Raw genomic sequence first — 12,567 nt, 5'->3', positions numbered from 1 at the left:
ACGCATCTTCATAATTTGTGACACGAATTTCCGTTTATTTGAAATCCATCCGGACTTCGAAATATGCACTCTTCGAAATTAAAATCTTTCAAAATTCAGATTTAGCTTCTTGTGCAAAAATTTCTGTTTCGAAAATAACCCGCTATACGGTAGTGAACATACTGTATGATTAGTATAGTAAAAATCCCACTTCATTATCGAGTCTGATTTTACTATTAGAGTGTTTTAACACACTTGTTTAAAAGTGCATGCTATATTAGAGTATTTTGTATATAAGCATATTTGTTCAGAATCACTTCCCAGAAAGCAATCACAGCATTGACCATAATGGTATTAAATAGGTTTTAAATAGTGCTGAGGGTGCAGTAATACTTTTTATTTTAACAGGGAGGCAGCATCAGCCAAAGCTGTTTTTAGCTGTGCCCTGAGCAAACAAGCATACATCATAGAACAATAATACATATGTTAAACTTGGCCACTATATACAGTTAACATGCATTCTATACCACACAGTCTTTCTTTCACAACATAACCAATTGTCACACTCACTATGTGATGGCTTTATTAATTAATAACCAAAATTTGATGATATTTCAAGTTTTCAAGTCTACAAGGAAATACCTTATCTTTAAAACAAGATTGAGATAAAAGATTCAAGAATGTACTTCAAATAGTACAGCAGCTGTGTAAATAATTTCCAGAATGCAAGTAGTTGTTTTCCTTTAAATCCTCTATATACATCTCTAAAATAAAGATCATAAATCAGATGTTGAAGCATACCAAAGAACCATCTTGGTATCACTAGGAAATTAAACACCTGGACTTTGTTATTACAAATACAAGGAAAAATTGTCAATTCAAGTAGGGGCCATAAAAATAAAAAGCAATGAAACAAAGGAGGTTGCTTACACCTCCAGCTATAATGCTAGTAGACATTTCATCCCTACTTGTCATGGCTTTCTTGCACTTGTTTGCTTACTTTTAGTAACATAATTATGACTGGTAAACCCACACATACTTCACCAAAGGATACAGACATATCATAAAACAAATTTTGCATCTGAGCGTCCACCCCAACTATCAACTACTGAAAACAAAGTGGTCATTCCATTTCGTTTTCAGCTATGTTATGCCCGTTAATTACACAGAACTGCAAAGGGCAACCTTTGTAATCACTACAAAAATTACAGATGATTTCTATGATAGTCAACATAAGGAAGTTAGTTTAAGTGCTACTTGCATATCAATACCTATGTGGTTGTAGACAAAGAAATGGGCACAAAGGAGAACAACGGTAGGAACCATGATGGATCAATTATAGCTGCTGCAGCAGGCAAAAAAGCACGTTTCAGGACTGTGCAACACTGAATATAGTGAGGAAATCAAGTCTGCAGTGCTAGCCATATTAGTCAATCAGTTGGTCATTCAGTCAGTTGGTCAGTCAGTCAGTCAGTCAGTCAGTCAGTCAGTCAGTCAGTCAGTCAGTCAGTCAGTCAGTCAGTCAGTCAGTCAGTCAGTCAGTCAGTCAGTCAGTCAGTCAGTCAGTCTCATTTAGTTAAAATACTATATATAGACCTGCATTTGGGTCACTCTGGATGAAATCCCAAAGTTGATAGCACAATCTACACCATGTAAGCAAGCTTACGTTTAATCACAGTCACATCCTTGTAGAAAAAGTTACCACCACCTGACTTGCACCGTAACTGAAGAGATAAATCTTCATTTGTATTTGACAACATTAAAAAACATTGGTAGACAGAATTGCAATCCACATTTTGTTGAAAAGTACCAGATTGTTTTAGCAACATCCACTCTGCATCCTCATATCCTTCTGTAGTGGCACAAACCAATTGTAATTCTCCTCCAGAAGAGAAATCATTTATGACAGACCCATTCTCAACATCTCCACTGTCGGTAAGTATATTGATGGGATCTGAAATAGCACAAATACACAGTAAAATGCAGTAACAATGAAGAAATACACATATACCTTTATACACATAGACTGTTCCAAGCTGCGGATTTGGTGGCAGACCAGTAAAATTCAGTTGACAAGAATATGTACCTCTATCTGACATTTTGGCATTATTAATGAATAAAATGTGCTTTAATGTACTGTTGGGAAGAAAAACAGCATCATCAATTGGTGCTGCATTTCTTGTCCAAGACACTGGAATTGTCTCATTTGAAGGAGTACAGTTGAGTGTAATACTGCTGTTAAATTGTCGAGATACCAATTGTGGCACCATGGCTAGCTGTGGAACTAAAACAACACAAATAAATCACGAGTAGTATATTGTAAAGTGTCGTATAGTGCCAATGGAAAATTTTGACATAATGAAAGAAATGCTTATATAAGAGAATACACCACAATTAATGTAAATTGCAATGCAAATAAATTAACATGTTGGTTGCTGGGGGCCACCCCTGGGAATAGTGGCAACCGCCACCATTTATAGAGGATTAAATTACACATACGTGCTCATATATATAATACATTTATTAACCTAGCTATCCACCCTTCCACCGCACCAAGCTCTGCATTGCCTACTCTTTTTCCTAATGCTAATCACATAACATTTTCCCACAAAGCCAGTAGTGTACGTGACAATACACAAGTTCAACAATCATGCAACAAGAATACAGTGGTACCATAATAGCAAGTAAGATTATATCTACATGAGATCATGCATGACATGACAATATATAGATCATATAATATCTGATATAGAGAGGATGAGTTTGGATGAATAACGGGCAACTGAGGAAATCATAGGGCGGGCAGTAAGTTCTTCCATAAATAGGGTAGATGAATGAACATAGCATTTGCAAGTGATGATAGCAAACCACTAAGACATATCAAACTGCAGCAATCGATCACCAGCAACCAAAATGACAGACCAAGCTATGTCATGAACATTAACATTGGCATCAATTGATAACGCATTACAGCTACATAACTAGCATCTAATTCACCCGCCCTCAAGTCACCACCTAGCTAAAATAAATAATAAGTAACAAAAGTTCTATCAAATTGTATACCTTATACGTACTGTACAAGCAGCCGTGCCTATATGTGCACATATATCTAATTTATATCCAAATAGTGGGTGGGTGGGTGGGAACTTTTCTTTAACCAGGCCATTCACCTTTCAAAAACGTGGCATGTCACGTGACCGCAAACCTGTTAAACCAGTTTGTTGATTACACAATACTTGAAACCATCTCAACATTACTTCACATGCTTAGATCATAGCTCACCCTTACGCTATAGCGTGCACTTAGGTCACAGAAATTATGTGCAAGTTCTTATAGTGCTATATCGCAATATCTGCAGCATGCATGTTAACTTCAATTTATTGTGATACAATAAATTAAATTAAAACTTCCCTCCTGTTGAACTTGTGCTGTATGGTAACAATCTTCTTATGTACACCAATATCATTAGACAAAAGCACTTACCATCTAATACAACTGTTAAAGTAACTGAAGTTGATCCATATTGAGTATCTAAAAACATACAAAGATTTTCATATATACATGTACACCTGAACATGAGAAATAAAAACTACATAACAAATAACAATTATACTAATCTTATTAAAAATTATTTACATAAATACATGTATCATTCATACCATTAACAGAAAGAGTATAATTTCCCTCAGTACTTATACCAACTGATGGCACCACATAATGATAGCGTTGAACGTTATCAGCAGTCACTGTGGGTAGTGATAACTCCATTTGTTGTTGAGATGAACCAGTGAAAGTAAATGTCAGCAACTCTGTTACATTGTTCTGTAGTTCCTCAGTGCCATCAGAATATACAGCTAACACAAATTCAATAAGAGGCCTACTCCCAACTGGTAGTAGGAGAAAGGAACTTCCAACAATCCTGAGGTATGGCATTTCTGTAATAAAAATATAGTACATACGTATTATAACTTGATATAATCCATATTGTAAAAGCACTAACTTATTACACTGTTCAACATCTTTTGTTCTATTACTACCATTATTTTTTACTTAAATGTTGGCAATAAATACTCTAATAGAAGACCAGTAATTACATGGTCTTTGTACCTGTTGTAATAGTGACTGTTGAAGACTGTCGAGTGACCAAAGAGATACATTGTAGTATGACAGTGAAGTTTTCACTAGTAATAGACACATTGGCGCTACTGAACATGAGATAATCAGAATCATAATTGATGTCAACCATTCCATCAATAGTAACGTTGACCCATGTAGCATTCTCATGGCCGGTGATTGTAATACAAAACAGATCTAGCATTAGGGGTCCATCAAATCCACTACCACCTCCAGATCCCACATACTCCAAAGTGTTTATTACGGCATCTGCAACTAGTTGACTACCATTGTTAAATATGTTTACAATATCTAAATTAATAAAGATATACAAAGAAGTTATACTTTGTTGATATTGTACTTGATGCATGATGTATGTGGCAGCTTACCCCTATACACTATCACTTCACTTCTTTGAACATCAATAAGTATACCAGATCGGATAAATGCACAACTATAGTTGGCTTGATCTGAGAACTGGGCATCAGTTATTACCAAAACATGTCTTAATAAATTATCTGGTAGATAGGATATCCTAGCATCAGTTTCATTAATCATTTCATAATTCTTTAACCAGCCAATCTCACTGGTGTTGTCTGATGGAGTACAGTTTATTAGTATTTCATCTCCAATATTTCGAGAAAAGAATAATGGATTTACGCTCAGTGATGGATCTAACAATCACAAAACAGTTTTAAATGTTAGTTTGCGTATATCTGAACTCCACAGATTCATAAAATGCACAATCAAACTACATTAGATCACATAATTGACATATGATAGTGTGTCGTGTGGCAAATGAAAGCCAATGCATCTATCTAGGTGTATTTAAGGATCCTTTATAGAGCAGATATATACATGCAACATTCAGTTACTAATATGAAATAAAATAATACAAATGCTAATTTCAAAATAGTGAAAATGTCTCATAAAATCTAGTTTTTCTCTTTACTTTTAGGGGAAAGAATCTAGCATAGCTTTATATACAGATGTAAAAGAAATGATATCTAATCCAAAATAGCTGAACTGTGAAGAAAGGGTACAGCCTTCCAACATAGGCCAATATGAAAAAGATGTAATATTAAAGGTGGCGGCCAAGAAATGGCTGCAATGATATTGTACCGTCACTTAATTTGTGACGTTACTAATTAATTAACACAATATCATTGCAGCCATTTCTTGGCCGACACCTTTGGAAGGCCGCACACTTCTTCACAGCTTGGCTGTTTAATTGAGCAGGAAGAATGAAAATTGTTTTTCATGCATGCATTGGTGTCTTCTTGAAAGCACACAATTTTTACATTATGGCTACCTTTGCACAGTTTCAACAAAATAGTCATTATGCATTTGCGGAATACAAACCCTCAAAGTTAGGGTTTTTCTTCACTTTTCCATGGACCAAATTTTTGCTCTTTTCGCATACTGTACAAAAACCAGTATAAAATGTAAAACTCAATTGCTGTGAAATTTGGTATACATTAAGGACGCATTTACATAGTACCAAGTCTGGTGCAAATCTGATATATATTCACAGAGTTATGGATGAATATTTGCATAAAGTACTAATTTTTTGTCAGGATTAAGGGAATGGCTTGAAAATCAGTCTGTGTGTAGGTTAACCCATCCTACCTTTTATGGTTTAAAAGAAATCGCAGTGTGAGTTACAGAGTTACAAAGGAAAAGACCAAAACATGTAAAATCAAGGAGTCAAAATACTCTAATAGAACAATCATTGAACAGTAAAAAAATGCGCAGAAAATGTTGACAAAAAAGTTCCCCAAGGCTCAAACCAGGAACCCCTATACCTAACTCCCAAACCTTTAGCTACTGAACTGTTATTGTCAGCACTTAGTTTCTACCTTATAAATAAAAATTCGAGTACACAGTTCATTATTTCATAGATCTATACCAATGGAAATTCTAGACATTCTATATGTGGTCTATTAGACCTCAAAAAAATACTTTATTACAAAAATAATAAATACACATGGTCAAATAAAATCTACAATAAAATACTATTGTAACTTCTGTCTTACAGAATCATGATAATCATCACTACACTCTAGATGTAAGAATTTGGTAAAAAAGCAAGTCCCAAAACCATTTAATGACTGGATTTGGGATATAATTTATAGGCAAATAAAATCCACAATACAATACTATCATTCCATAATCATCATTGTGCCAGTAGATTAAGGGTAAAAACAAGTGCCAAAGCCACATTATAGCTGGCTAGAAAAAATTGATTAGAAACAACTCTGGTATATACAAATATCCATGCAAATACAGCTAAGCTGTAAGAAAGGTGCAGCCTTTAAAAGCCTGGGCGAAAAAGTTGTTGGCCAAGAAATGGCTGCAATGATGTTAAAACCAATGAGTTGTAATAATGTCAGGGTGCATTTTTAAAACTGATTGGCATTAGCATCATTGCAGCCATTTCTTGGCCGCTACCTTTGATTTCACAACTTTTCCACCCAGGATTTTGAAGACCGCATCCTTTTATACAGCTTAATATCTGTATATACCAGAGTATTTTTCTAATCAGTTAGACACTGGAGGGTGAATATATAAAGCAGGTACCTGTATGAGGTGAGATATATTTTGGCTCATTCAATTACATCTGCACCAGTTTTTCAGACTATAATAACATGCACCTGTGATTCCAGATGCAAGAATGTTATGCTAATTTGCAGATAAAATACACTCAGAGAGTAGCATCTAATTAGTTTTCTCATATTGTAGAATTACAGAAAAAGCTGTGCATGTGTATAGATGCAAAGTAGGTATCACACACACGCACGCACGCACGCACGCACGCACGCACGCACGCACGCACGCACGCACGCACGCACGCACGCACGTACTCACACTCACACACACACACACACACACACACACACACACACGTACATGCACACGCACGCACATTCACACACCCTGTGCTTCCTTCATCCACATGCCCATAATTCTGCTTTACATAATTACAGAGAGCAGACACACATAACTTACATGTAAGCCTGAAGATCCACTTTCCAGGAATTCCAACATTAGAAGTTATTACAATTGATAGTATATCTGGTGTGTTTGAACCTGGTACTACAAAATAGTTCACTCCTAATCCATCGTTATAACCAGCTTGAGCAGGTGTACCCTCCAAACCATTACCCAATCCATCCCTTGTCACAGAACTCCACTTAATACCATCATCTTTATAATTGCTAATAGCAAATGAGTGTAGTCCATCTGTTACCAATACTAACTGAAAGGTGTTAAACTACAGCCAAAATGAATACAGAAGTGAAGTATCTATATATGTATTATAACAGTGAGACTTAGCCCCCGAGGACCACCTGATATTTATATAACTGAAAAATGGACAATGCTGAAGACTTGTGCATGTGTAGTTGCTCCAAAAACCAACTACCCTAATAGAGAACACATTATAACAAAAACAGCCAAGCTGTGAAAAAGTGGTGTGGCCTTAAAAAGTCTGGGTGAAACAAGTTGTGAAATCAAAGGTGGCAGCCAAGAAATGGCTGCAATGATGTTAATGCTAAAAATTTTAATAATGGCTTTGTGCATTGTTAAAATTTATTAGCATTAACATCATTGCAGCCATTTCTTGGCCGCCACCTTTGCTTTCACAACTTTTTTCACCCAGGTTTTTTAAGGCCGCACCACTTTTTCACAGCTTGGCTGTTTTTGTGTGGATTTCACTTATCTGAACACATTTGTAATTGAACTGTTCGGATAATTTACTATTAAATACATACCAAAGTGCCTTGAGAGTAGTAAGGAACCTCCCGCCACGAAACAACAAAGACCCAAGTAGCACTGAAATCAGACATGTCTACAAAAGATTCCCTAATTTCTTGGCTGGCTTTATTAAGATCCTCAGGATCAGTACTTGGCCTCACATAGACATCACCATTTTCAGCTATGTCAATATCATTCCAAAATGCAGAAACAACAGTAATCCCAAGAGCTGGAAAAGACCGAGGCATATGTGAATCACTTAATGAACCTTGCAATAACAGAAATCCATTGATATCCACCTATATACAAACAAGAATTGATTAAATTCAATGAGTATTATCAATCTTACAGTAATGGTTGTTATCGTTTCATTAAAAAATGGCAAACTGACATTAGCTTCATAGAGCAACACTGCCTCAATAGTGTTAGGGAACAGCACAGTTTCACAGCTCCCATCATTCAATCTATCAGCCACATCATCTCCACTACTGGCTCTACATATGGTGCCACTCCTGTTGTATGGGAAGAAGTCAGATAGTGGTATACCAAAAGATGATGGTAACAATAGCAGCCAAATCAACTTCATGATTATTCTATAATGGAGATAGTGCATTTATTTGTATAAAATCTACATTATGTATAAAATGTGCGTACAGTAATTTACTGAATTTGAACAGCAGTACAAAAAAGACGAAATATAAGTAGGCTTGAGACAATTATCATTTTGAAAAATCAAACCTAACATGCTCAACATTATACTTCAAAATAAAGATTATGCTCAAGAGCTAGACTGCCTTATAAATATCATTTCTTGACTGTTCTATTAGGGTAAGTGACTGCTCTATTAGACCATTTTGAAATTACTATTCACTTCTGTGAGAAAGCAATTTATTATTATTATTTTATTACTAACACTTTACAGTGACCAGCACTGAATTAAGTTAATAACTGTAGTATCTTAAGAATGTGATGATTATCTGGTTCATGTGTATTATTGTTCTATTGTTATTGAGTATTGTACACATAGGCCAGTTGTTAATTTGCTGTTGTGATTTACTATGATCAGTATTGGGAGTAACGCGTTACATAATATTATTACTTTTGTGGTAACTAAGTAATATAATGAAATGTGCTCTAAAAACAGGTAATATAACTAAAGTTACTTTACTTACAAATTTAACTCGTTACCTAAGTAATATAGTTACTGTAACGAATCTAATATTACGTACTATTATTACTATAAGTAACGAAGTTACTAATCTCGTTAGTAATCCACTGAGCAACACCTAGCCACAACGAAGTAATGAAGCCTACTGAATGAAGCTTATTCACCAGCTTCTTACTTATAACCAAGATTTGCACATTGCCCAACAATGAAATCATGTCACGTGATAAGGTGGTAGTTTCACACGTGACAGCTTAAGGCTGTGAACACAAAGTAATATAATATGTAATATTATTATAGTTACTTTATTTTATGGGTAATATGTAACTGTAACTAAATAGTTCAGTTGCAAGTAATATGTAATATGTAACTAGTTACTTTTTGCCCAACACTGACTATGATTGCTGTTGTACAAAGTGAGACACAACCCTGGTCATGGTTAGCTGAAATGTATGCGCATGCGCATATAAGTACAAGGCTGCATTGCAGACAGGTAATGCTATAACTCGGTAGTCTAGCTACACACTGTCAGCTAGTGTAACAATTGAAAGATTATCACAGAATGATGGTTTATTCTACCCAAGCAGCTGCTGCCAGGAAACTGTCATAATAGAAGCACCCAGTACTGAATCACCATGCAGTGTTTTACTTTTTGGTTCTGGAAAATAATCTTGTAGAAAGACTTTAGATACACATGCATGATTCAACTTCGACTGTGTTACGATCAAGCATACGTTTTGGTCTGGTTGTAAAAATAGTTAGTATTCAAATATCTGTTTGGTTAACTTTATGTAATGAAATTCACAAACATGCCGAAATGTAGTATGCAAGTTCAACTTGTAGCCCTTTTAAGGTCATCATTTGACATGTAACTTCACTCGTCTAGCTCAGGATTAATAACTTGTCACGGTTTTCACTGATCAGTAAAACTCAATGAAGTTGAAATACTGGATGCTCAAGTTACGTCACTGTATTAAGTAAAATAGAAATATTTTTCTCTTGGTAAAATGTAATTCAGATTTAAAATAGCCTGATGGCACATCATGCCTGTCAGTGTAGAGGATGCAAACAGATATGCTAGTAATTAGCTATCTAAAACAGCTTGAAACAGTAGTGTGAAGAATCTAGTTGTTTAGCATTGAAATGAATCTTGAAAGTTCACAACACCTCGCCCAACACAGTCTCAATGTTTTCTTACGGCTAGCGCTCGAAACGGGCTCAAAACTGCACTGAGATATCTTCTTTGGGGTCTTTAGAGAATCCACAAAGTTCAATTCCACATTTCTTACTTCATTATTACGTGTATACAACAGCACAAGAAGGCATTCTGAACACACATTAACTCATGTCGAGCTTCACATTTTTGCCCTACAAAACAATGGTGCATGTATGATTCATGTGATTTTTTAGGTTACATAAGGTGACCATGCCTTCCTGCAAACTCGTCTACTCCAATCAATATAATAAAGTATGGACGCAGACCTACTTTTAGTACATAAGTATGCTAGTCAGCCTACACAATCACAAGTACAAGTGAGACAAGTATATGCAACAATGACTGCAGCACACTAGAGTCCAATGGCTGTCTGTACAAATTATCGTGGGTGGAGTTTTCATTTATACAAGTGCAAGTACTATGTTCGTTCAGTAGTGCCACAAGATTTCTAGCAAATAACCAGTAGGCACTGACCTTGGCACTGACGCTGTTATTCACTCTGCATGTGTGTAGCTAAATAAAACTTAGCTAGCTATCACGTAGCTACCTCCACCCTCGCCTCCACCACACATCGGTGCGTATTAACGTCGACCCAAGCTCGCGTTGACCCCACTGAGTACGAAACACCTACTGACCTGTACACCATGAAGTACAGCGACTACTCCAGTCGATACAGCCGTTTCTGAAATCAGTCTTGATAGGATTTATAAAGTTCCCTGATATCACACTGAATCACCTAAAATGTTGGCATCATCCCCTGGCAGTCATAACAGATGTGCGTATTGTCGCCCAGTGCTGCAGGCGTGGCTAGCTTAATTGGCACACCCGCGCATATATAACCCACAGAACGGACCACGCCGTATTTGGGGTTTTGAACTGAGGTGCTAGTAGCTAATAGGGTAATGGAATGATGAACTCACAAAGCGCAAAGTAAAGCAAAGTAGCTAAGTTACGGTTTTTGGTATGCATGCCGGCATGCATAAACTGAGTTCCTATAAGACAATTTACACTCAATGAATAATATCTGATGATTACTTGTGAACAAAAACTGGTGGGTTGGGTGCGGGTTACCACTTTTGAGTGTCCGTGCAAAACAATGTAAGTAGCTAGCTATGTAGAAATTAATTATGCAACTAATGCAAAGTGGGAGCTGCTGGTGTTTAAGTGATTTTAATTAGGAGCTCTGCAAGGCATATTCAAGGAACATAACACTCAGGATATAGTTCTTTTGTGAAATGACTTTGCAGCCACATGTCCTTGTAGAGACCGCAGTAATTGCCTGTGCTATATGCCTGGTTAATAGTGGTTATGTTAACAAGACTTAGTGCTAGCAGTTAATAAGCAGCCATAGAGTGTTAATTAACACATGTTACACATCTGTAGTATAGCTAGTTAAAATAATGGTGATTTCAATGAAGTTCTGTTTCTTGTTTCCTAAAGCAGAATGAGCATACAAAATGGTTACTATATATAATTATGTTCATTGGTGCTAGCTATTTCATCGGTGAATATAGCTCCTGATTTATGAATAGAGGCTAGAGCCATGTGATTCTCTTAGCATGCAGACAATGTATATACACAGTACGGCTAGTGCTGTACATTGTTAATTTAACACATTGACATACAGAAAATAAATTTTGTTAACACATGCATGTAAAAGTAAATCACAGGAACCTGTACTTTAGAGGTCTTTCCAGGGGTAAAGAGCGTGCAAGTGGTGGTGGAAGGGAGGAGGGGCACAAATCATATAAAGTTGTCAGTTACAAAGTATTTTAAAATGATCATTAACTGTGTTAGTGTGCAAAGCACTTTTTTGCATGCAAAACATGTAATGCCCCCACAGGAAATACGAATGTTTTGAGAATGAATCTGGGAGCTAGCATTGTTAGCAGTAAATGTGTACTTGAATAGGATACTCCCATCTATAATTTTGTGCCAAATCATTTAGAGTATATACACACCAGTGAATGAAAGCATTTCTAAGACTCTCATGTACTTGATTTACATGCATCTGTTAATGGAGACAGATTGACAACTCATGCTTATGCATTTCCGCTGAATGTTCTATTACAGCAGTTATAGGTGACTGCTCTATTAGAGTATCTTGATATTGTGCACTCCTCAATAGCCTGATTCACATATAATATATATAGAGGAGTATTTCATTCTTGTTTAGAACAAATCCTACTAAATCAAGGCAACTATAGCTATATTTGGACCCTTGTAAAGAGCTTAAATGGGATTGGGCATACCCCCCTCCCTCCCCCTCCTCTCTTCCACTACTTCATAGAATGCACAGTCAGTGCATGCATATACCTACTGAGTTATATTACTTTTG

At 36.2% G+C, this 12,567-nt stretch overlaps 1 protein-coding gene across 2 annotated transcripts in view; it reads right to left on the bottom strand.

The window, feature by feature from the left end:
• Positions 1-11,030, bottom strand: part of LOC136260476 (uncharacterized) — a 42,580-nt gene extending 31,550 nt beyond the window's left edge. Inside the window, exons 1-10 of one of the 2 annotated variants that reach the window (XM_066054209.1) lie at positions 10,865-11,030; positions 8,198-8,441; positions 7,866-8,147; positions 7,102-7,366; positions 4,482-4,766; positions 4,087-4,404; positions 3,639-3,914; positions 3,463-3,510; positions 1,991-2,263; positions 1,646-1,933 (exon numbers count right to left, since the gene is read on the bottom strand). In XM_066054209.1, coding sequence (XP_065910281.1) covers positions 1,646-1,933; positions 1,991-2,263; positions 3,463-3,510; positions 3,639-3,914; positions 4,087-4,404; positions 4,482-4,766; positions 7,102-7,366; positions 7,866-8,147; positions 8,198-8,441; positions 10,865-10,875 — 2,290 coding nt within the window. In that variant the 5' untranslated portion in view covers positions 10,876-11,030. Of the gene's footprint in view, positions 1-1,645; positions 1,934-1,990; positions 2,264-3,462; positions 3,511-3,638; positions 3,915-4,086; positions 4,405-4,481; positions 4,767-7,101; positions 7,367-7,865; positions 8,148-8,197; positions 8,442-10,703; positions 10,802-10,864 lie in introns of those variants that run through there. The other variant, XM_066054210.1, reaches the window with a different exon arrangement.
• Between the last annotated feature and the right edge of the window lie 1,537 nt (positions 11,031-12,567).

The sequence above is a fragment of the Dysidea avara genome, chromosome 7, assembly GCF_963678975.1.
Source record: "Dysidea avara chromosome 7, odDysAvar1.4, whole genome shotgun sequence".
In the NCBI taxonomy this organism is placed as follows: Eukaryota; Metazoa; Porifera; class Demospongiae; order Dictyoceratida; family Dysideidae; genus Dysidea; species Dysidea avara.
Note: the sequence above shows the minus strand (reverse complement) of the source record. Positions and strands in the feature narration are given on the sequence as shown.